We start from the raw sequence: 25,467 nt of genomic DNA, 5'->3' as shown, positions 1-25,467 counted from the left end.
AAAAAAGAAGAAAAAAATGCAATAAGTATATGCAAATGTGTTGAGCCGAACATCGCTGCCTGTGAAACAGATGAGGGAGAAAGTGCTTGAAGCTAGAGAGGAATGAGGCAGCCAGTGCTGACCCCGGGGTTAATAATTTTTACTTCTCCATCTCATTCCCTCCATAAAAAAGGATACGAGGGGGAGGGAAGGGATGGGAGCTGCAGCCCCGGGCACAGCACTGCAGGTCGAGGGGATGCAGGGGCCCTCCCAGAGTGGAAGCACCCAGTGCAAGAACCACATTATTTTGCCTCTGTCACAGCTGCTGCGTCCCATGTGTGTTATCTCCTCATTTCACAGCAGATGATGGTGGAGGCAAAACACATCCCCGATCGCCAGCCCTCCAAACATCACCGTCTCTCCCAAATGCTGATGAGATCAGTGTTTTGATTGACTCGAATAAATGTTTTTCTGGACAGAACACTCACCCAACCCACACGGGATCCCCACCAGCATCACTCCCAGCACTGCATGCTTCTGCCTGCGTGTGGGACCCACACCCTGCTGGCTTCACCATGTGGATGCAAATGTTGCTGAAAATTACCCAAACGGAGAGGTTAATGCCTCCAAATGCATCACCAGCTGCAGGGGAGGAGGGGAAGAGCATGCTTCCTGGCTTTATTCAGGACAAGTGAGGATGGATTTGAGCTGCAGCCTGGGAAGACTGAGAGCAGATGGGGAAAACCCAATGTCTTGGGGCAGGAGCACTGGGCACACTGCAGGGAAGGAGCAGGGATGGCAGCGAGCTGGAGGAGCTGCCTTTTGGCTAGGGAGCATCTCAGTGCTGGGATGGATCCCCGGTGCCTGCACCACCCAAAGCAGCAGGCTGGGAGCCCTTGCATGAAAGATGGTGTTTGGCTGCCACTGGGCTGTCCCCCCCACCATGGCCTCCTGGCTGGCCCTGCCAGCCTCAGCCCTGGCTTGCCTGCAAAGGAAAGCATCCTGTTGAAACCCCAGAAATTCTGCACTGCCCTTCACATGCAAACCTGCAACACTCCTCTGCAAACCTGCATCTCACTGTATCCCTCCTTCTATCCCTCCCATATAAACCTACACCCTTTCCTGCATCTCTTCCTGCATCTCTCTTCTGCAAACCAGCATTTCTCCTTCTCTCCCTCACAAACCCTTAGGTTTTCTAGCATCCCTTCCATACAAACCTGCATTTTTCCTGTGCGAGCTTGAATCCCTCCCTGCTTCTTTCCCTGTATTCTTGCTGTAAAAGCCCACATGCCTTCCTGCATCTCTCCTATGCAAATCTCCATCCCATCCATGTAATCCTGCATCCCTGCTTCCATTCCTTCCAGTATTCCTCCTGTGCAATCCTGCATCCCTGCCTTCATCTCTCCATGCAAACCTGTGTGCTCCCCCCAAAGCAGCCCCCCAACTCCCAAACCATCACCCTGTCCCACCCATTACCCTGTGTCCAGCGATGCTCAGGGCTGTACCAAGAAAGCATCACCTCCACCCCCACACACGGGTGCTAAATGGGAACAGCAGATCGATCCCAAGTGTGCCAAACTGACACGGAGGCTCATTAGGGGTTAGTTTTTATCCTCCTGCTCCCTGGCAGCCTTCACATTATCCCATAAAATTTATTTACTATTTCATGAATACATAAGCAGCAGGCAAACGCTGGCTTTTTATATATTTACACTGTATATATTTCACAGGAGAGTTATGTGTGTCTCTGAGGCAGAGTGGAGGGAGCAAGAAGGGAGCAGGAGCAGAAGGAGAAAGCAGCTGTGAGGGACGGAGGGAGGAGAGGTGCAGGGCAACAGAATGGGCCCTGGGGTGTGGAGCTGCCCAGCCCCACTGCCCCCTACTGCCTCCCACTACCATCCTATTGCCACTCCAGTGCCATCTCACTGAACCCTGCTGCCATCCCACTACCCCTCACTGCCAGCCCGCTGACACCTGCACTGTCCTCTACTGCCCCCCCCTTCCCCCCCACTGCCATCGCACTGCCACTTCACTGCCACCCCACTGCCCCACACTGCCACCCCATTGCCATCCCATTGCCACCACTGCCACCCCACTGACTCCCACTGCTACCCCTCTGCCTCTCACCGCCTTCCACTGCCATTTCACTGCACACCACTGCCACCCTTCCGTCCCCCACTGCCGACCCACTGCCATCCCATGGCCCCCCATGGCCATGCCATCAGCCCACACTGCCATCCCACTGCTGCCTGCTGCTCCCCACTGCCCGAGTGGGGCTGGAGCTCTTCAGCCGCTGGCTGCCCTCCCTCCTCCCCCTGCCTGCTCCGGCTTCAGCGCTCTCTGAATTGTGGCTGCATTCAGGTCTCATGGCTGGGAAATCCATCACGATTTTGGGGTAATAGTGGGGAAACAGAGCAGCAGCAGATGGCACAAGGATGTGGGATGGCAGCATTATGTATCTCCGTAGGGCTTCATGCTGGTGCTTCTATTGGCCCTGCATACTGCAGAAGATGGTCCCTTGGGTTCCGCAAGCTCTGTGCCCAGCTCTTTCCACATTCCTTGAATTTGGCAGAAGTTGGGTTGCTGGGCTCAGAGAAAGACAGAGGGACGGGAGAAGGGCTGACATCTTCCCTAGGAACTTGAGCAAAGCAAAGATTCCCCTTCCTGAGCGAATGCAAGAAAAAAAGCCTGATGGTGTTCATTTTAAGCATTCAGCCACTTGTAGCCCAATGCCATTAGAGAAAATAAACAGACAAGAGCCACTCAAGCAGTGCGTGAAGCAGGGAACAGGTATAAAACAAGCATGGGATGACAGGAGGAGGCACAGGGTGCTGGAAGGGAAGGCTGCACAGTCACACCCCGCCATGTCACCCCTCCGGGCTCCGTCCATCCCTGTGGTGCAGGCAGAGAGTGGGGTCAGGGCCCACACCATGATCCTTGGCCTCCAGGTTGGTTTTATACTAGATCCCTCTGGGGATGTCCGTGCTTGGTCCCAACCATATGCCACCAGCACAAGGTGTGGGAATCTGTACAAGCCTGGCAGTGTCCCCAAATGTCACACCTGGCTGTCCCCGCTGTCCCTGTCTGGTGAGGTTCAGACCTAATTGCTCTGTTAACACAAGGCAATGCAATAGATAGAGACAAGGGAAAGCAAAAACCAAAGACGTGAGGACTCAGAGGGTGGATTCCTCATGTCGCTGCTGGGGTTAAGCACAGAGCCATGCAAAAACATGGGTGTTGGAGGGGAAAGGGAGAGAGCAGAAGATCTCCTCAAGCCCATCTGGCAGCATTTCCCCACTGCTCCCCACTCCATCCGTCGCTCCTCCACCTCTATCAGGAGCAGGACAAAAGGGATAGCGGTCTCTTCTTCCCACCATCACTGCAGGTTGGCAGCCTCTGGCTGCAGGCCGTGGTGTTTGGTGCCTCGGCCTGAAAGCGTGAGGCCTGGGGACAGCCATTGCCACGACGGTGCGGAGGACCCGCAGCATCCCGACCCTGCAGAGCTGCTGTGTGACACTGCCACAGCCACTGGCAGCTGTCACCACAGGCCCTGTTTTTATACCAGCGCGAGAGGCAGCAGCTCCCTCTGCTAAAGTCAAGAGCTCTATGTGAAAAAGAAGCTGCTGGCTCCTTCAGTTGCCCGCACCATTATTTTCCCTGTGGAGACGGAACGATTAAAATACTCCGATTCCCTTCATCCCATGTAGCAGCAGGGTAAGCTGCAAGTGGCTGCCAAGGGAGAACGGGTGAGCACTGAGCACCGCAGAGCCTGAGCATCCTTCCCCCCCATTGCAGAACTCTGGAACCGGGCTCCAGAACTATGCCTCCATCCTGCACGTCTCAGTGTTGGCGTGCAGTGGAGTGGGGCCCCACAGCAGCTCCTGCTTCCCAACCCAAATCAACGCAGCGCTAATTTAAAAAGCAACACATTCCCAAGCCCCTTTCTCCGGAGTGCTCAAACTGGCACAGTGCAGCCCCACCAAATGCAGAGCTCTCTGCTGCTGGCAGCCTCAGCAACCGGCACCCCGATGCGGTGTGCAGGGAGTCAGGGGGCACTTTGCCTGGGCAGTGCCTGCCGATGGCAAGCCTTGTCCTGTACAGGGTTTGCACTTGCAGCACGTGCCAATTAACAGCATGTCACCATCAGCACCACAGCTAGGTCTCCAGAGCTGACAACAGCATCCCCTGCCTCCATGGCATCCCCTGTGTCCTCTACATCCACCGCATCCACAGCATCCACAGCCCACTCAGAGATGTTCTGTGGGCACCGTGAGCGGAACAAACTCACACCTTGCATGATGTCAACCTTCCAAACCTCACTTCATCTGCAGAACCTGCACTTGGTTACAGGGAAAAGAGACTCCAGCTGCCCAAGTTCTCCCTGGTCCCGGTCCATCCCCATGTGCTTATAAGGACTCTGGTCTGTATGCATACCATGGGAGAGCAGAGGTTTTCCAGCGATGCAAAGCCACCATCAGAACTTGTGGTTTGCATTCAGGACTCAGCACTTCCCTTGGTTAATTCTTAACACACATCAAAGGGTGTTTGTCATCCAGTTTACAGGGTGATCACAACCAGGAAAGAAAACTTGTAGTTGGAATATTCATGACTAAAGCCATATGGTTGAAGCAGTCAAGAAAGGTTTTTTGAATACGTTCAAACAATTACTACATGTACGAACATTGCAATTCCCTCACTGCTAGCCCACAAACAGAGAGAAGCTAAATTCATTAGATTAATATTTGTGGAGACTTATTAGTTTAGCTCTAATTTCATGATCAGATAGCATTTGCTGGAAGTTGAGAAGCAAGCTCTGCAGGCTCTCTGAACCCAAACCATAGCATGAAGGAGCCACTGACTAATTTTGCAGGAAGAAACTCTGTGCAGAGCTTCTGCTTTTCCTTCGGCACCACTCCCCCAGCCAGGGGTGCAGAGAGCAGACCCCTCGGACTCATGTTGGGCTTAACCCACCTCCTATCAGGGTCAGCACTGCTGCCAACAGCAGCCAAGCCCCTGTGCCAGCCCCGTTCCCAGGGCACGAAGGCATCTTTCTCCTCTTCCTTCTTCTCCTCCTCCTTCTCCTCCTCCTCCTCCCTGCAGCACACACATGCCATGCTCACCCAGCCTCGTGGCAGGGGGGTGGGAGGCAACCTGACCCCCGCGGGTCCCTCGCTGACAAAAGGCCTATCTTCTCTCCGCCTAAATGATTTAAATTCTAATCAAACATCATTTATGGTACATCTCGGAGCCGTCTCCCGGGAACTGCTCCCACGTGAGCCGTTGCCAGGGCAACCAGGGGGTCTCATTTCAGAAATGTCAGATTGCATTATTGTCTTCACACTTCTTTGATAACCTGGTGGCTCTCCCTCTCCCGCCGCCGTCCCTGCAGCTCGCGCCAGCCTTCCCCCTCCTCGCCCGCCATCCCTGGAGAACACCTCCTCCCCCTGCCCACCCCACAAGCACCACGTCTGTCGGAAAGGGAGATGCTCCCATAGCCACCCTGCTGCATCACCACATCGGCATGGTGGTACCCAGGGCTGCGTGGGGACACGCCATGTTCCCTAAAACACAGGCAGAGAGCAACAGGGGGATGTGCTGAGCACCAAGGGGTTGTGCCAAGGTACTGTGACTGCCCAAGTGGGCCCTGCTCCCAGCAGCCTTCCCAAGGCTCTTCTCCACTGCAGTCACCTGCTGCACACCCCATAGGTTGGCCATGCTGTGCCACGTTCTCCCACCAGTGCAGCTTCCAGCCAGACTATGGAGGCCAGCTCATCCCTCTGACTTTGTAACTGTCTTCTAAAATGACATACGAGAGGTGTTTAATCACTATCTACACACTAGAGAGTCTAGGAGGAGCCCTTAGCCTTCTCCACTGTGCCATGGGGATGCAGGTTAAAGCAGCTGGGCATCAGCAAAGCAGCAGACAGCTCTTGTTAAGGTCACAACCAAGATGAGCCAAGCACTCATCTGAGACAGCCAAAACAGACAGCCAAAGCAGGGAGAATGCTCACTAGAAAGGACATGGGTATTTTGTGCAGCAAGAGCGGGACATGTAGCAAGTGCTTCTGTCACAGCCGAGACATGTTGTTGCTCCTTGGTGCATCTAATTGAGCCCAGGAGCCACGTCTCCTCTCCTCAAGAGGAACCCACAGAAGCTTCAGATTCCCTGTGCTGCCACTCTGTTTGGAGGAACTGCTAGCTCCTTGCATTCAGCTCTTTCTCATGCTGGCACACAGTGAGTTTCTTCTGCACCTGCACTGAGCTCCCGGCCTGCATCTCTCCAAGGCCAGTCACTGGCCCCTTCATTTCTCCATTATGACCTTTTAAAAACCCTCTTGAACATTTCCTGGAAAAAGGATGGTGGCCTCTATCACATCAGATCCCCTGGGATAGGCTCAGTGTGGGACATGTGGCTGTGCTGTCACCTTGGTTGAAGAGCCAAACACACGGCCACCTCCCCTGCTCTGCTCCCTGGGGTCCCTGCACCCCAATGTCTTCCACCTCCACCCCATCCACACACATCCAAACCTCCTCTGGCCTCCTGCTCAGCTCAAGAGGATTTGGCCAAACAGCCAAAATTTCCATTTCTCCTCCCATTCCCTTGTATCCCACCTTAAGAATGGCAGCTGGGAAGGTGACAAGGAATGGCCCTGGTGAGTCAGGCTAGTGATGGTGCTGTTCTTGTGTACTCATGCGCTGATCTGCATCAACCCGTCCATTCATCCTTTCATTCTTTCATCCATCCATCCATCCATCCATCCATCCATCCATCCATCCATCCATCCACCTGTCTACCCATCCATCCAATTGTCTGTCAGTCCATCCACCCACCCACCCATCCCACCCATCCACCCACCCATCCCAGTCCATCCCTCCACTCCCCACCCTCGTCTACCCACTTCCACTCCAACTTTACGTCCTCGTCACGTCCACTCCACCACCACCCACTCCTACCCACTCCACCCATCCATCCATCCATCCATCCATCCATCCATCCATCCACCCACCCACTCATCCATCCATCTACTCATATACCCACCCATCCATCTGTCTGTTTGTCCCTCCATCCACCCATCCACTCTCCATCTGCCGGGTGTGCCGGCCACCTGACAAACTCCTAATGAACTCCAATGCTGCCTCTTCCCGAAGAATTAACCAGCCCTGGCCCAGGCGGTTAATATTTAACTGAATAAGAGCCATAAATATGGAAAATGGGACTTTCAATTAAATAAGCAGCTTTTAAAAGGGCCCTTGGGCCGAAGAGGCTTTTGTTTAAATATGATTGATTTGACATTTCCTTACCCTCCTGTTTTTTCTCTCCCTCCCTTTCCCTTTTGGTGTGTGGATGGGAAGAAGAGCTGCTCAGCCCCATTACGGCTGCCCCATTGGCCTTCATAGTGGACAGGGCAGGACCAGCAGGGCACAAGGGCACGTTGGGCAGTGATCAGGAGGGACTTATAGGGGCCCAGGCCCTCCTCAGCCACTGCTTGTATTCGAGCTCTCAATCATCCCAAAGGTGCTGTGCTGTTTCAATCCCATTTCCTCTCACCTGAATTTTTAAGATCTGAATTACAGCAGAACACTCCCCAGGGGGGAGCACACAGTCGTCACTTTTCCCCTTGCTTCCTTTTTAGGCATTACCAGTGCAACCCCCCAGGCTCAATATTTTCCATGAACGCTCTTCTCTGAAGGGGGCTGCAGCCACGTGTCTTTGTGTATGGAGAGTCCCCTGCAAGCGGCCTGGGAGGGGAAAATGAGGCAAAGAGCAGGGGAGACTGAGGCAAGGAGCAGGGGCCCAGTGCCTATCCAGCCCAGAGGCTTCAGCCCTCAGACTCCAGTGATTTCCTGCACAACCTGGGCTCCCTGAGCCCTGCCACAGTGGGTTCCAACCGGGGGAGCACACAATTAATTATCTCCGGAAATGACTTGGGGAAGCAAAGCATTCCCAAGGCCTTGACCTGTTGCTTCCATGGGATCTCACATGCAGTGAAACTGGGAAAAAAAGAGTGAGCGCAGTCACAGAGCAGAGCTGGTTGTGCTTCGCTCAGGGGTCCCCGGACCAGGGACCGCTGGCCACGCACACAGCCCGTGGGACCCAATGGGCTGCACTGCTGCAATGGAGTGGGGTAATTCTGACGTTTAACATGATTGTTCCTAAGTAATTCCTAAGAAACGTTTATGCTTTCCTCATGAGGGCACCATGTCACTGCTGTCAGTGGAGATGAGGGGTGTTGGGACATCTTCCCCTAAACTGCAGCCAGTACTCCTGGCTAGACTGATGCAGGCGCTGAATGGCATCGAGGGCACTTCAGTGGCCTGGGGCTCTGATGGGAGCACATGAGACACACGGCAGACACAGATCTGAAGAGATGCATAGGCAGTGTGCATGGCACCCCAGGCACCGAGGTGCTGCAAGGATCTTTTTTTTAAGGTATGCAGTTCTCAAAAAGAAAAAAAAAAGGCCCCGTGTTTGCAGCCAACACGTGTAATCTGTTCAGCCCTTGTCAGACAAAACAGTTTTGCCGTAAGACAGCGATTCCCAAAGGGGAAAGGGGCGAAGTGAAAATACTTTATCAGCTGCGTACATATGTAACGTGGTAGCCTGGCTGCAAAGCAAAGCCTCTTTCCCTTTGAAAGCCAGGCAGGGGCGGGAGGCAGCTGCTTGTGAGAGGGGACAGAAGTGACACAGGCAGAGCCGAAAGCAGCACGGCCCCCGCCCCGTTCCCTCATCACCCTTATCCACCCATCAGGACAGAATAACCCCACGAATTCAGAAATACACCCAAGCAAACCCTGAGATTTTGTAAAACTCTTATTAAAAATACATGCATGGCTTTTAATGTATACAAATGATCATTTACTTCAGACATGAAGAGCAAATCTCCCAGACTGCTTAGGGCTGGCGAGGACTGCCACCTCAGTGTTGGAGTCTGAGCGCTGAGCTCCTGCCATGGTGCTGTGGATAGAGGGGGGTCCTGGGACAGCAGCACAGCTCTGCGCTCCAGGGATGGACTGTGGGTACACAACAGGTGAGTGTTCACTGAGAATCCATCAGTTCTCCATCAGCCCTAGGAAAAAAGAATAAAGGCAATGTCATGAAGCAGCCACCAGTCATTGTTTCACAGTTTGCAGGAGGTGGTGGGGCTGGAGGAGCTGAGGTGCAGCCCTGGGCCCTGCAGTGCTGGGGCAGGGGGGTGATGGAGAGGGAAGGGAAAGGATGAGAGTGGGTGGGTGAAGGGGAATGGCAGGAGCGTGTGTGTGTGTGTGCCCATCTGGGCGATGCATCACACTGAGATTGTCCCGCATTAAAAATTCACCAGCCAGAGAATTTTCAAGGGATTTGTAGTAATTAGATGACAAAATGCTGGCAAATCTCAGGCTTGCCAAAGATGTTACTCAGGGGTCAAAGACTCGACACTTTTGGCTGGGTAATTTGTAAGTGTCAATCACACTCAGTCATCAGAGGGAGAGCAGAGATCTGAGGGCTGCATCCTAACGAAGCCACAGCTCTGCCTCCCGCCTGCAGGGCCGGGCACAGCACTGCCAGTGCTTGAGTGTGGGGTTTGGGAAGGGCATGCCTGCTCCTGCGTCCCAGCGCCCAGCTCCAGGCAGGAGGAGCCGGCCCTGGCTCACTGCCCCGAGCATCCACCTGATTTCATACTCATGCACCAATTTCTCTGCTTTCCCACTTCCCTTCCCTTCCCTTTCGTGTGTGTGTGTGTGGCTTCCTTCATTTTCAGCACCTTCCACCCCACAAAGCCCCTTGCAGCTTTTCCCCCTTTCCTTCTCTTGCATCCTGCATGCACCCAGATGCTCGCAAGCTGCTCCTTGAACACCTGCAGGCTCCATGGCAGGCAGAAGGCAAAGCTTCTGTGCCTGCTGCCAGGTCCTGCAGCCCTCAGGACAGCCCCAGTGTGCAGTGAGCGGCAACAGTCACAGGCACCGACCCATCCCATGGGCCTGACATCCAACCTCAAGCCACAGCCCTGCAAGGCTCTGCTAGAACACGTGATGGGAAGGCGCCGGCCCCAGGCAGGGTGCAGGGTGCTGCTGCTGCCCCTCTGCCCCACAGACCCCCTGGCAGAGCCGTGCTCCCGCTCCCATTGCTTTGTATATTTCTCCAATTCAGGTCACATCGTGCACATATGCCTCAGCCAACATTTGTTGATATTCTCTCTGCCTCTCTTCCCAGCTCCAGTTTGGGGTGAAAGCCTCCCTTATTAGCCAATTTGGATACCCATTTACTGTGAATTACTGAGCCTGATTATTATTCATGAATGGATAAGTCTGAAATCTCAAGCCCTGCCATGCGATTTCTCCCCCTCTCAGATGCATACATTTCGGGAAGCAGGAGGCAGCGCGTCTGTGTCACGCGGTGCTCTGGGGCACAGAGCTGGGCAGGGGCTGCTGGCTGTGCCCAGCAGCAGCGGGTTGAGCAATGCATGCAGAGGTGAGAAGCTCGTGCCCCTGCCCCAGCACAGCTGCAGCCAGTACCCAAGAGCCGCCCCACAGCTCAGAACTCTGCTGTTACACCTGCTGTCATTTTAGGGTGCGTTGTGCGGGATCCTCCGCATGCAACAAAGAAGTCGGGTCCTTGCCTGCAGAGTGGGAATTAACTCCAACTGTTCTCCAGAGCTGCGATCAGCACTTCCATAATTAATGTATGGGCACAGAGCTGTGTACATACACAGCCCCCCCCACCCGCACACATCAAACAGATTTCCCCGATACCAAATTGCCTGAAAAATTAACCAGTGTCGAACTGCTCAACGAGATAAGTATCATTAAGGGAAAAAGAAAACCTTCATTACGTTTGAAGGTATGGAAAAAACCCTTGTGAATGTTTTCCAGCCCATATCCAGACAGGGAAATAACATGTTTTAAAACATATCAAAGGGTTAAATTAATTTTCATTAAAATTTAAATTTGGAAGGCTCCCTCTCTCCTCTCCTCCCTCCTCCCCCTTTGAACATTTGACTGGCAACCATTTCATATTTCAATCTCGGCAGAACAAATTGAATTAGATGTTGAAACCAAACTCTGCTCTGTTCTCTAAAGCCTACATGCTCAGCTTGCGCTAATCCTTTTCGCCGCCGCTGCAGACCTCAGAGATGCGCAGCAAGAACCCTGCCCTGCCACAGAAGACAATGAAGGGAGGGAAAAAGACAAAAAAGAAAAAAAAAAGAAAAGAAAACCAACACAGGAAAATCCAACCCAAACTTGTACCCTGTGAGGCTCTGCTGAAACTGAGTGCTGGGGGCAGTGTGTGGGCAGGGCCCTGCTCAGTCCTGGCTGCACTGCGGTGCCAGTACCTCCCTCTTGCTGAGCATCCTTGTCCGACCCTTGTGTTTTACCTAGCAATTTATATAGACCCTTGTGTTTTACCTAGCAATTTATATATACATTATTACCCTGCAGCACTCTTCCCATGGATCTTGGGATGGTTTTCATCTTTTCTTGCAGTGCCACGTGCCTCCCATCCCTCCCCATCTTTCACTGAGACATCCACAGAGATGTCTCTTTCCCCCCCTGACACACAGGGCTCTGCTGCCCACCCTGCTCCCCTGCTGTCACCCCCCCAGCCCCGCCAGGATTGTCACTCATCAATGCTGGGCAAAAAAAGCTAAACAACAAAAAAACCCCAGAGATGCCAGCACTCTGCAGTGAACTCATCCCTACTTCAACTGACAGCCGCTTTGATAGTGCTGCTCCATCACGTGCCTCAGTTTATCCATCTACAATGGATGTACAATGGGCACAAATACCCGTCCTGGGGCAAGGCTGAGGCTTGGGCACCATGCTGGGGTTGCAGCAAAGGGCAGGCATTAGTATCCCACAGCCTGTGAATGAGTTTGGGGTCAGTCCCAGTGCCTGCAATGCTGGCTCCTGGGGGCAGAGAGGTGCAGTGTGTGGTGCCAGGAAGCAGCAGCAGAACTGGGAGCACCGGCTCCAGTAGCAGAGTAGAGCTGGGGAGGTTTGCACACGCTGCCTGTGGGCAGTGGCACAACTGCATCCAGGAGCTGGGGCAGGCTGCGTCCAAACAGCTGGGTCTGCCTGGCTCTGGACACTGCCACTCCACCCCTTCTCCAGCTGCATGCTGTAGAGCTGCTGACTGCTGGATGCATCCTACAGCTGAGCAGCTTCAGGGAACAAAAGCTATCTCGAGGCCATGCACACACTGCAACATGCTGCGTGAGGTGGGCAGCAATGTAACCCTGCTGGGATTGTTCCTGCAGTCATGCAGCCTTGCTGGAATTGTTCCTGTCCCTGTGGGGGAAAGAAAGCATGCACCGAGCATGGCTCTGAGCCACCCATGTCCCTGCCACACGCCTCTAGGAGCTGTCCCCCCCCACAACAGCAGCATATCCTGCAGGGCCAGCTCTGCCATACCTACTTCACCATGCTGGAGACTGGCTAGAGGGCCTCATCCTTGTTGCTCTCCTCCTCTTCTAGCTGCTCTAGGATCTCACCCAACACCTCTGATCGCTTCTTCTTCTTTGGGGAATCTGTAGAGGCACAGGTGAGAGAAAAATGAAGGTGAGGGTCACAAAGGAGTACGTGCACAACATGCAGCCCACTCCTGCCCCACCACCCCACGGGCACCACTGGGGATCTGTCTCCACACCCACAGCACCTTTACTTCAAAGCTCTGCTGGAAGCCACGTGCCCATCTCCAGCCAACACATGGCAATGCCAACCCTTAAATGCAGTTCACTTATCCCACGTCTAAGAGCGGCCGCAGGAGCTGTCCGGACACCAGGCTGGTCCCCTGGGGCTGGACCTCAGTCCTAGTGGAGTTCAGATGATGCTGCAGGCCTGCAGTGCTGGATCTGCCTGCCCCATGCCGGGTGCATGGCGGTGCCACATCCCCCCACCAGGCGCACAGTGCCCTCCGCAGAAGTTGCCCCCCCCCCTCCTGCCAGCGGCTGCAGAGCACATGGAGAACAGCTGTTTGAATCCTGCCTCAGACATCAAAAGCCTCGCCGGGTTTCTCAAACAAACAAACATACCATAGGACTGAAGAAAAGGTGTAAAATAAATAAATGGAACAAGCTGTGCGTTTTCTTTTAGTATTACAGCTGCTGCGGGAGATAAACAACAAGTAAATGTCACAAAACATCAATACAGGAGAAATTAACCTGACAAAAGCTCACATTCCCCTCCTCTGCCTCCCCTAGCTTGGAACAGTTTTGCATTTCTGGAGTTCCCACCTAACGATTTTATTTTTCAATTAATTCCTTGTCAGAGTGCCAGGGCCCGCCTGCTCTCGGGGGTTGTGGGAAGGGGTGCGGCTGCCACCGCAGGCCCCTTGCACAGCTCTGCCCCATCAGGGCACTTACAGACGCAAAAAAGGATGGCCGAGGCCAGAGGAAGGCGCTAACCCAGCTCCTGCTGCCCCGAGCTGAGGTGAGACAGCGCCAAGCATGGTCCCAGATCCCCACATCCTCTGCACACAAACCTGGGGCATAGGGACATCCTGACCCTGCAGCCCCCAGAGGCGCACTGCAGCTTGTGCACTGCCCTGTGCAGTCACCTGCTCCCCGTGCAGAAGCACCCACACCGTGCCACCAGGCATCCCACGGCCACCTAACAGGGAGGTGAAAGAGGAATAAAGAAACGAAATAACATAAAAGGAGGAGGGTGGAAGTGGATCGGTCGGACGTCCGTTCTGCTGCTTCAGGCTGGTTAGGGTTTGCCACTAACGATCCCGTTTACTCCCTTTAAACAATAGCCAAAGCCGGGGGCGGGCCGGCAGGGATTACGGCGGGATTACACCGTGGCGGGGCTGCGGATGCCGTGCTAATCCTGCGGGGTTTACTCTCTGGCTACGGCATGTGTTTGCATTAGTTACAGACGAGCTCTCAGAGAAAAATTAAAAAAATTAAAAAAAAGAAAGAAGGAAGAAAAGAGGAAGAAAGACAATACAAAGGGAGCCACAACCGATGGGGAAGCAGCAGCTCGGGGCCTGCAGCTTGGGGGGGGGAGCAAACAGGGGCTCAGCTCCTGCCCTCCTCTCTCCGCCCTCGCCTGCCCAAACAAGGGCCGGACCCCAGCCCCACGGCTCCCACCGCTTCGCCCCCCGGCAGAAGCCAGCCCTTCCCCTTCCTGTGCTCGGCGCAGCATTTCCCATCTGTCAGTTAATTCTCTGATCGATGGCGAGGAGCAGGAGGAGCGCCCGGCGCAGCTGGCGCCCACGTTAGCGCTGGCAGGAGGCCGGCGGCCTGCTGGCACGGTGCTCCCACACCGGTCGATGGCAGTGGGGAGGATGGGAGCGGGACGTGGTGTGGCCGCATTGCCTGCGGTGGGCATGGAGGGAAAGGGATACAAACCAAAGGAGGTGGACAGATGGATGGACGGACAGATGGATGGATGGATGTGTAGGTTTGCACACTGACAGTACGTGAACAGGAGGATGCTCATGAATGCACACAAATAGTTCTGAGTGGGACTGCAGAGCACCAGGTGCTGTGCAGTGAGGGAAGGGGCCCTGCTCCATCCTACTCTGTCTGTTGGATCTTTGGAAATGATGGCTCAGATGTGACCTGACTGCTATGACAAATGCCTATGACAAGAGACGAGACTTGAGGTCCAGAGCTCTCCAACCTAACAAACAAGACCTGAAGGGTCAAATTTGTATAAGCAGTGTCCAGAAGCAAGGTGCGTGATTGCAGCAGAGGGGAGGTGGAGCTGGAATGAGGAATGCTCCATCTCCTGCAGCATCTGGGCTCAGGGAAGCGTTTCTGTGCTAAGACCAAACTGACACTGCCCCAGAGCTGCTGAGGGGCAAGCAGCTCTTAACTATGCCATGGAGCTGTGCTGCACAGAGCTTGGCCTGGGCTGTGCCATGAGCTGTGCCATGAGCTGTGCACGAGCTGTGCCACTTGGAGCCTGGCCAAAGGCTGTTTCCATGAGCTCTGCCACCTGGAGCTGAGCCACTTGGAGCCTGGCCATGGGCTCTGCCATGAGCTGTGCCATGGAGCTGTGCTCCTGGAGCCTGGCCATGGGCTGTGCCATGAGCTGTGCTGCCTGGAGCCTGGCTCCACACCACTGCTGGGAGCTACATTCCAGAGGGTGCATCCATCTCTAGGCAGTGCCTGTCCTCCCTGCTCTGCATGCATGCCTGCAGCTGTTATACATGGCAGACATCACAGGGCTCCTTTAGGTCTTCTCAGCACCCATGCTGGTGCTCAGCCCATGTCGTCCCCCTCCCCACATATCTAGCTCCCACCCACCTCTTCCCCGTCATCCACAGCCTCCAGTACTGGGAACAGTGCTTTGCCCACCCCACGGTGCTGTGCCACCCCCGGTGACAGGCAGGTGTGCGGCAGAGTTAAGGGATGCTGCAGCAGATTCAGGAGGAGAGCATCGATCTCCAGCTCAGGCCTCCAGCCCAGGGGAACCCTTCCTACATAAATATTTGCCAAGCCAAGCGTTTGCGCTGTCAATGGCTGTCAATAGCAGCCTGCAGTGCTGCTATCTACCGAGCTGTCACTCTCGGGCACCTGATCCAAACAGCACTCTCTGGATCCCACCCGATGGTCACATTACTTGTTCTTTGTAACCGAGCTTCTCTGTGACTCCATCACCCTCCCAGTGCCCATCCCTATCCACACTCCTCTGCTGGAAGGTTTTCTGCGTGGCACAGTGCCAACAGGGCTGCTCATCCCCTGCTGTTCCCATCTCTGCGGCACTGCAGGGTGCCGGTACAGCAGAGCCTGCAGCTGGCACAGAGAGCCCCGGTGCCGCCAGTGCAGTGGGTAACTGGCACATATGCCTGGCCATGTCAGATGAAGCAGCCAGCCTGCAGCCCTCTGCTCGACCTGCACAGAGCTGCATGCTCTGCTGCCTGAGCGCAGCAGTTTCCCAGCAGTGTGCCCACCTCTCCTGGGTGGGGAAGGGCCGGCGCAGCGTGGCTATGTGCCAGTGGCTCAGTGCCAGCTGGGTGTGCCAGCAGCCAGGAGGATTCTTTACCGTGGAAGTGGTCAGCTGTCCTCCGCCTCAGGGCCTCCACCGTCTCCTCTGTGTCTGCCCATTCCAGGACCAGCCTGCGGCCGTACAAGTGCGTGCTGTGGCACAGGGCATTGAATGCTTTCTGAAGATCAAAGTGGAAAAAAAAAAGGAGAAAATAAGAAGTAAGGAAAAACAAAGATGCCCCTCCATCCACCCTGAATCTAAAGGGGAGAGAACACCCTGCTCTGAGCACTTTGGGTAGGATTCGTCTCCATCAGCACCTCTGGCCTGATCATTTATCTTCCACACACCTGCAAAGAGCAATCACCACCCACTATCTCCGCGGGCTGTAGCAGGAGCCCCTCACAGCTCCTCAGCTCTGGGTGCAGCCCTGGGACCAGGAGCGCTGCTGCCACCCGGTGAGGTGGGGGACGGCGCAGGGGGTCAGGTCACACCTGATCCCTGTTGGCACTGCGGCAGCATGTGCCCTTGAGAAGGGAAAGGAAGATGCAACTAACTGCCTGGTGCACCTGGGAACCCTCCCATTCCATGCTGGCACAGCATAGCACAACCCAACATCAGCAGAAGCTGCTCTGAATCTATCAGCAGGACGACTCTCAGCCTGTGCCAGGAAGTCTGCCTTCCCCTTACCTTCCCCCTGCTTTCTCCCTGACTTCCCTTTGTCTTCACAATCAGCCATACAGCAGCTATCTCTTGCTGACACTGAATGCAAGCAAGCTGGCCAGCACATTTGTGCAATACATGGCTAGGCATGGGACAAAGCAAAGAATCTAGCGTGCTCTTTAAAAACCCTCAGCCAAGATTAGGATTAAGTAAATTCATAAAGTCTGTAAACTCACTCTAGGCACAGCAGACAGAAACACACCCCTCTGTTCAAGCCCCGCAGAGATGTGGCACTGAGAGACATGGATAGTGGGCACGGTGGGGATGTGTTGGGGTTGGACTTGTGATCTTAGAGTTCTTTTCCAGCCTTAACAATTCAGTGGTTCTGACTCTCCATCACTCCCATAACTCCCATTCAATCCAGAAGAGAGGAACACATCTCCCATTCCCTGCACCCTGCTGGCATATCAGTGCTCTCCATTTCTCCACCCTGCCACTCCCACAGTCCCACACAGGCCTCATTTCTGGGGGGGTGTGCTTCCCTATGAGAGGCTGCAGCCTTCTGCAGCTACAGCTGCCTTTATTTGCCGCTGCTGTTGTTTTAAAGTCCCTTTTCCACTCAGAATGGGATCCAATTAGCAGAGCAATGTGTTGGCTTAAACAAACACTCAGGGGGAGCAGCAGTGGGGAGCTGTGATGGCTGTTTGCATTGGCACAAAGAGCCATTGCCATTGCCTGGCAAACAACGGCAGCGCTCACCATTGGCTCTCATTTGTTCATTTTGACTTCTGGATTGCTCACAAGCTGCAGCACCAGGCAGAGGAGGCTGTAGGACAGGGCATAGGTACATACAGCATTCTCTGGACCAATGATGCAGAGGGCTGCTGTGTGATGGAGGAACCTGCTGGTGGGACGCGGGAGGTGCACAGCTCCTGCCCAGTCCCAGTGCTCCTACACATGGGAGAAGCAAAGCACCCAGTGCTGCAGGGCTCCCCAGGCTGGGGCTGCAGACGAAGAGCTGTGTGCTTCAGGTGAAAAACACCCAACGTCATTTCCTTTGGGAACCACTGAAAACAAACAAGTTGAATTTGCTGCTTTAAGTGGGATCCATACTACCTCAGGGAAAAGAGAGGATGCGCCATTGATTTAAGAGACAAAGGGGTGGAGAGGAGTAAAGCTTCCCCCATGCATCCAAAGGCCCAACATCTTCCTGCAAGAAGGGGAAATGTGCCACTGCTGCTGTTGCACAAAAACCAACCAACCAAACAAACAAAACCCAAGGAGGAGAAAGACACATTTGAACAGGAAAAGTGCAAAGGGAGGACGAGCAGACGGGCTGTGGGCACGGGATGCTCCTGGGGGCTGCACCCGCTGTGGGCTGAGCACCGTGCTGCATTGGACAGCTGGGCTGGGGTACTGCAGCCATCCCTGCGTGCTCTGTTAATTTGAGGACAGGGCTGCTCTGTCTGCAGCCCCCTGCCTTGCTCCGTAAAACATTCAAGCTGAAGAGCCTCAGGCTGGCGGCACTGGAGGGACAGAGGGTCACCACCATTAGGAGACTGATACATTTCCCTTCCTCACAAGAAGCAGTCCCACCGGGGGATGCTTGCGGCACTGCCAGCTGCACACAGGATTTTTCCTTCCATGTGTGCTCATTTCTAAAGGGCTGGCTGTCTTTCCCAAAAGGGCAATTTCTATTTGGAGACCAGATGTATTTTTATATTGACGAGGGAGAAAAGTGGAAACTTGGCTCCCAGTTAATAGTTTAAAAATAAAAACAATCCCACAACAATTCTGTGTGGGGAACTTCAGGAAACGTATCCCGTGGCTAATGCTTCTGTACCCAGAGTTGACACTGCATACACGGTGCCCAGCTGGTGCACACCAGGTCCATCCCACAGCCCTACGGACAGCTGCAGGAAGCAAACTTCATGGGCTCAGCCCCAGGACTGCAGTGGGAGCCCACACCTCTGTCCCAGCTTTGGAGAACCTCTGTAGGTGCGCTGTCACGGCTCAGAGAAAGACAAATGGGGAGGTCACAGGTTTTAAATACCCAACAAAGCCACCGTAACTGTTCTATTATAGAAGCATCGTGTTTTATAAGACGCTTATGAGCAATTTCCAAATTACCACTCTTAGGGAAAAAAAAAGTCATTGATCGTCCGCAGCCATTCAGCTCAGAGGTCTCCAGGCCCACTCCCCTCCTCTCTCATTTCACTTAGCAATAAACTCTCAGACAATTATGGCTGTGTTTACAATATTCAGGATCCTATTCATCAATACATAGCACATCCTTTTCCAGACGGCCAATGGAGTGTACTTGATGTGCCACTTGTGAGACAATTAAATCCCTAAAAGAAAAGAGGTTGAAAAAAAGGAAAGAAAAAAAAAAAAGAAAAAAAAGGAAAGGAAGGAAGAAAAGCCGCTTTGCTGGAAAAGAAGAGGAACCCTTGGAGTGATCTTTCTCAGGGCTCAAGCTCCCTGTCTGTGGGACCAGGGGAGTGCTGGTCCTTGCTAGATGCTGGCAGCAGGAGCACCTGGAGCAGGGCATCTCTCTCCTGCAGCCAGCTGCTCCTGAAAGAGGCTGGCAGAGGCTTTGTATGAGCAGAGCTGTACCAAGCAGAGCTGTCCTGGAGGTACGCAGCCCGGAGGGGAGCATGGTGCTGAGTCAAAGGAGGTTTGAATGTGGATCAATAGAGGACTAACACAGAAACCCCATGTGCTGTGCTATAGGGGAGGTCATGCTGGAACAGATGATCTAATAGTCCCTTGTGATCTTGGATCAGTGGATCTTGTCTAAAAATATAAACACAGGCTATGCCTGCTCCCTGCTCCTCCCTCTATCACCTCTGCTCATGGTCTTGAAAACTGGGACTGGTTTCAGGCAGTAACACCACAGTGATGACCCTGGCCCATACCCACAGCCGCTCCTCCTCCAGATCCCACACATCACCAGCAGCAGGGACACCCAAACAGCACCTTCACAACAACTTGCACCCACTGCATCAGTGACACACCACAAAACAAAGCTGCCCAGCACAGCCTGCAGTCCTGGCGGAGCTACCTGCTGGCTGGAAGCATTGCCCAACACACCAGGTGTTGCCCTGCCTCCTGCAAACGCGTTGTGCTGGTAGGAGCAAACCCTCCCCAAGGCTGACTCTCCTTGTTGGGAGTGTTGGAGGATAGGGGCTGGGAAATAGCTGCTGTCACACTGCTCTCTGAGCAGGTACTCCTTGCTCAGAACTCAGTCCCAACCAGCACTGCTCAGGTTCCCAGGATTTTCTCCTGCAAGGTACTCCAGGAAGCACTTTGAAAAGAGTGATATTGTGATGGAATTTATTTTCCTTCCCATGAGCCACCTCTGGTTACCCAGCTCAAGCAAGACCACATGGGACCATTTGTTTTCTGGGGGTGAAGCCCATGCCATGTCCCAGAGCCAGCTGTCCCCAGCAGCCCTGGGTGTCAGCTCCATAACAACAGCACACATCTGACTGTCCAGTGGCTGTTAGCACTACTCCGTAAGCCATTCCTCCCACAGGCAGAGGCTTGCAGGTCTGAAGCACGGTACTGCAAGGCACAGCTGTCCCAGCAGGCATTCCTGGACTTCCCCACAGCCACAGAGAAGATCTGTTTAGAAGTCACCTCTGTAGAGTACTCAGAGTGTTGGCTTCAGAGGGGGTGACAATATGCCAATGTCCTGAATGCAGACAAAGCACATCTGGGGGCTGCCCACTTTTGGGGTTTGGCTCCATCGCAGCTCTGTGGTGAGTCCAACAGCATGTCAGACCTGGGGTAAGCCCCAGCAGGCAGCTCCCAAATCCCCCTGGTCCAGGAAAGGGCTGGGAAGGGAGTGAGCCTCACCTTGGCATCCTGTTTGGTGAGGAAATCCACGAAGCCGAAGCCGCGGTGTGAGCCTGTTCCTGCCATCTTCTTGGGCAGCCGGACGGTCTTTAGCTCCCCAAAGGTGCTGTGAATAAAGGGGGGAGAAGTGAGGACGCCGAGACTGATGGGAAGGCCATGTTTTTCCCAGACCATGGCACTTCCAGCTACAGGCAGCCCCGAGGCTGCGCAATCCATGCTCTGAGGCCACCCACTTCCTGCAAGGGAAAGCACCCCCAAAGCACCCCATAACAGCTGGAAGCTCTGTTGGATCCCAAAGGCCATGCATCTATCCAGCCGACATCTTCACAGAGCAAACACCTCCCTTGCTTTAACTTCTGTACTTCCCCTCCTTTGAGGAGATGTGCAGAAAGCAGGGCCCTCGGGCAGGGCTGTGCCTGCATCCAGATCCGAGGTATGGGCACCCTGCAGCCCCCACCCCAGTCCCAGGAGCATGACTCCAGCACAGCTCACTGCATGCCACTCCTGAGAATCCAGGATAACGCCCATGTTCTGCTTGTGTCCAAGCTCCTGCTTCCCCTCCCCTCGCTTCCATTTATCAAACACATATGCACAAACTGCAACCAATAAATATTTAATGCAGACCAGGTCGGACTGGATGTGTTATTTTATTTGAAAATCTACACACACACGCGCACATACAAAAGGAGCCTGGGATGCAGCAGTGCCAGAGAGCACCTGGGAATAAACACAGTAAAGGCCGTAAATGCTCTCATGAAATGATATAAGCTAAATCTGGGAGTTAACCCTGCGCTCTGGCAGCATGACCAGGCATCCATCCGCCCAATTTCCTGAGGCAACGCGCTGTGTAAATGCACCATGATGAAGCCTCAAAATGAATCTGCACGCCTCCTCCTCGGGGCTGCCTGAGCTCTCCCTCCCTCATGCCCCCTTCGGGCCACTGCCATGCAAACAAACAAACAAACCCCCTGAGGAGATGCATGGCCTCGGCTGCAGGGTTGTGCATGGGGCACAGAGCTCTGTGTCTCTGCGGGTGCTTGGTACCCTGGGGAGGGGGCACAGGGGTGGCCAACAAAAGGGCTCCTGGCCTAAAGAATTCAGAACTGAGCCCTCACCTGATGCACTACGGGAGCCTCAATGCATTATCTGTGGGAAATGAGATGTATGGCATGGGGGAACAGAATGTTGGCTGAAGTGCTACAGCATTGCTCTGTGCACGAAAGCACGAAGAACCTCCCTTGGGCACTGTGCCGAGAGCTGATGCACAGCACAGGGAACAACAGAACTGCACGGTGAATGGCAGCAGGGTGGCTACGGGGGGCACAGGGGAACCATGGGGATGCAGAACAGCAGAGGGAAGAAGTTAGCTGCAAAGAAACCAACAGTGGGGTCCAAACCTGGAGCAACATGTCTGTGGGATCAGAGTGACAGTGGGGCAGCCGTGGGGCAGCTGATCCAGGACAGCAGCACTCAGAGCAGCACTGCAATGTTCAGCAGGGCAGTGGGGGACAGGGCTGGCCCTTCCCGGCTGAGAAGCAAAACACTCCCCTGCTGCGGTGCTAATTAGAAACCACAACACAGCAATTACCATCCTAGGAGCTGTGAATGAAGTGGAGAGCCCAGGCCTTTAATGTTTTCCTCTCCAGTGCCAGGCAGAGGCTCACACCTCTCTTTTCCAATTATTTCCTCCAGATTTGGAGAGGATGGGGGAGAGAAGCAGAGTCGGGGAACTCGATTACTTCCTGTAGAGCAAGGTTCCTTGGGCTGGGCCATCTGCAAAGCCCCTGGGAGCAGTGCTGGCAGCGGGGCAGGGACATAGTTTGTCCCCATGAGGTGTCAAGAAGGAAGGAAGCAGATGGTATGCAAGGAGGTAACCTGCAGCCCTCCGATGGGAGCACCAGACAGAGCAATGTCCTGGCTGAGGCTGTGACCAGCTGTAGGATAACCACTGAAGGTGCAGACTCCCACTTGGTGACAGCACACTGCGTGTTGGGCTGTGCTCATTTTCTGGAGGCCACACGTGGAAGATGGGCTCAGGGGGTGTTCTGCAGGAACCATCTTCTTCCTTGTGCAAAACAAACTGTTCTTATGTCCTCAGATACATACTGATGTCCCACTGCATGGGATGGTCCTAAATCAGGAAAAAAACCCAATGCCAATGATGGCATGGGAAGTTGGTTGGGGATGCATGACACAGTCCAGGACGGAGCTTGGGCAGAGGTCCCACACACCGCAATGGCTCTGGAAGGGGACACAGCGCCCAAGCAAGATGAGAACTTCCCCCTCGCAGAGCCACGTCCCTGCAGTGCACCTCTGCTTAAACTCATTCCTTCGATGCACAACAGTCACTGTCACCTTGCTTTTTCTTCCCCTCTCCTTTCACCCTCAAACAGGACATTTCCTCCTCCCCCAGTAAATTATGTCCACGCCCACCTCTGCTTCTGTGCTGATGTGCTGATTACAGAGGAAAAAGGAATAAAAGGGAAAAAAAGAATGTTCCTTCCTGTTCCCCCACCCTGGAAGCAGGGCCCTGCCAGGGGCTGTGCTGGGTGAGCTGCTGGCCCACCCCATGTGGGAGTTAATGAGATCCGCATGGACGGCCCTCCCGCCCCCCGCTGCAGGACTGGGGCTGACTCCACTTCAGCTAATCCCATTACAAGAAAATAACGTGGATAATTCAAGCTAATGAAATCGTTACAAGAATGTGGACAGCCAGGGGTGGACATTCAGAGCCAATTTAACACTCCTCGGTGTTGTTATCCCCAGCACAGGAAATATCTGAAAGGAGGAAGGGAAAGGAAGGGAGAAAAAAAGCCCTCCTCTCTTGTTAGCTTAAATCCTGTTAGGGAGTTCAGGAATTAATCTGCCACCTATCTCCCCCATTACCGTTATCACCAGCACCATCAGTGCCGTCTCCTCGGTAACCCTGCAGCTGGGGATGGAGGAGCACACAGGGCAAGGGGGGCACCTGCAGAGGGGTACAGCAGCTCCAAGGCACAGCCAGCCACCAACAGCCGGAGCCCTCCGTGTCTGCAGCCAGTGGCAGCTGTCCCCGTCCTGTACCTGGGCAATGGCAGTGCCCGATGCCACCACAGACACCTCTGGCGTGGTGCCGCCTGCACGGCTCCCAGCCTTGGGCTGCCCCAGCACTCGGTCCTGGGGAGCTCTGGGACGCTGCTTGTGAGGGAATGAAGGGGCTGAAAGGCCACATCAGGCTTCTCCAGGAGGTAGGTGCTGGAGCCAGCCTTTCCACAGGGAACACCCTTGACTCACTCTGATGGAAGAAGCTCACCAGCAGCACTTCCGAAGGCTCTGCAGTCTGGAGATGGCCACCAGGCTCAGCTCCCTGCCCTGGCGACTTGGAAAGCCAACCCTTGCCCACTGCTTGAGCTGGCGGCTGCTGCTTACCAGCCTCACGCAGACACACAAAGCCTGTCAGCCAGTGAAGGCGTTTGAGATTAAGAAAAGAAATGTTGCAACATGACCTGAGCATTCAGTATGTAGGACAGAGTCAAGACCCTGTGCACAGCATCCAGGGCAGAAAGGCAGCTGCAAGAACACCTCAGCAGCACAGGAGGCAGGTGCTGAAGCCAGGCCATGCAGAGCAGCGTACCCACGCTCAGGACACAGATCCAGTACGAGAGCACAAGGTCCACAAGCACCACGCTGCTGTACCACAGGGAAGGGATGCTCTGGGCCCTGCAGGAGGCTGTTCCCTCCCTGTGCCATGCAAACTCTCGATGCACAGAGGGGCTCCGTATGTTTGTGCTATGCAGCACCAGCAGCATCCACCTCTGACCTAGGCCTTATTGTCATTGAGCTCACAGGAAAGCACTGCCAGCCCTGTTCCTACCCCCAGACATGACTGGGACAAGCAGCTCTGTTGCATTTCTTGGGTGCTCTCTGGTGAGCATGCCTAATTACATCCAGACGGTGCTTTTGGCACACCTGCTGCAGCAACTGTTTATCTTGCTGACAACTAAAAGAGCATCATTTGCAAAGTTTGCTAGGTAAGAAAGCCAATTAGCACGTCGCCAGCCAGGCACAAAGATCCCCATGCTTCATCTCTGCCCAGCATGCATGGGCCTGTTGTGCTCATTCCCTCCTTCTGCTTTGGATCCTGCAGCTGGGAACACACAGAGGAAACCCAAAAGCAAAGAGGGTGGCACAGCAGACAGCCTGCTGTCACCTGGCTGACCCCCGCAGGATACACACAGCGCCCACAAGGCAGAGCTGTGCTGAATGGGGAGCCCAAAAGCCAGCGGCTGTGGTGCTCTGGGAGAAACGTCCTCTGCCCCTCTGCACCCCTATTACGGGGCTGCTGCCTCCTGCCTTCCTCCCTGCAGCAGCTCAGTGCTCACACGGAACCCCATGACGGCTCCGGGGGACCCTGAGGCTCCTGCTAAGGGCTCTCAGGCTCTGCTCCGGGAGTCTCAGCAGCCCCAGGGCTTCCCTCCCGCAAGGACACACGACAGCAGCATGGGGGCTGTTTGCTCCTCGCCTCAACTGCTTGCTTAAAAATGTAGCAAAACATTTTACCCCTTCCGATTTATTTTCTTTAACGTTGCTTATGAGGGACCTTATCAAAAGCTTTCTGAAATTCCAAGTAAATTAGTCATTAGGCAGGTTTTCAGAGCAGTAATTAGGCCACTCTGTGCCCCTGATGTATTATTTACCTGAGAAGATATACATAATTAGGGCTCTTCTTTATAACTGGTATTACACGCACTAAATTCTACTCCAGTCTATCGTGTAATTACGCAATTAGGCTGCATGCTAAACAGAAAGAAACCAATTCTGAAAACCAAGCAAAAAGAGGGACAAAAACAGGCCGGTAATTATTATTTTTTAAATCCTCCATCAGCAGCACAGTGGCAGGTTTTAAAATTTTAATATCCCTCCACTTAAGTCATTCTTAAACAGGTGCTAGCACTGGGTTTGGTTTCGTAACGCTGTCACGTTTAATCCCGCTCCACGGGGCTTTGCACGGTGCTGGGATGCGGCTCCTTACCGGGGTCTGCCTCACGTCACGGCTGGAGGCACTTTTCCTCC

The 25,467-nt window shown here is 54.1% G+C and overlaps 1 protein-coding gene across 2 annotated transcripts; it reads right to left on the bottom strand.

Moving 5' to 3' along the window:
• Positions 1–8,773: 8,773 nt before the first annotated feature.
• Positions 8,774–20,604, bottom strand: LOC104913606 (probable RNA-binding protein 19). Of its 2 annotated transcripts, none has more exons than XM_010720554.2 (4): positions 20,416–20,604; positions 15,952–16,072; positions 12,370–12,485; positions 8,774–9,047 (listed from the first exon to the last, which is right to left on the bottom strand). In XM_010720554.2, exons 1-3 carry the CDS (start codon positions 20,587–20,589, stop codon positions 12,394–12,396), a joined length of 387 nt encoding a protein of 128 aa, XP_010718856.1. In that variant the 5' UTR covers positions 20,590–20,604; the 3' UTR covers positions 8,774–9,047; positions 12,370–12,393. The 2 variants fall into 2 exon arrangements, with proteins under 2 accessions (XP_010718856.1, XP_010718857.1); XM_010720555.2 differs by having other exon boundaries at positions 12,374–12,485.
• Positions 20,605–25,467: the final 4,863 nt, after the last annotated feature.

This window comes from Meleagris gallopavo, chromosome 17 (genome assembly GCF_000146605.3).
Source record: "Meleagris gallopavo isolate NT-WF06-2002-E0010 breed Aviagen turkey brand Nicholas breeding stock chromosome 17, Turkey_5.1, whole genome shotgun sequence".
In the NCBI taxonomy this organism is placed as follows: domain Eukaryota; kingdom Metazoa; phylum Chordata; class Aves; order Galliformes; family Phasianidae; genus Meleagris; species Meleagris gallopavo.
Note: the sequence above shows the minus strand (reverse complement) of the source record. Positions and strands in the feature narration are given on the sequence as shown.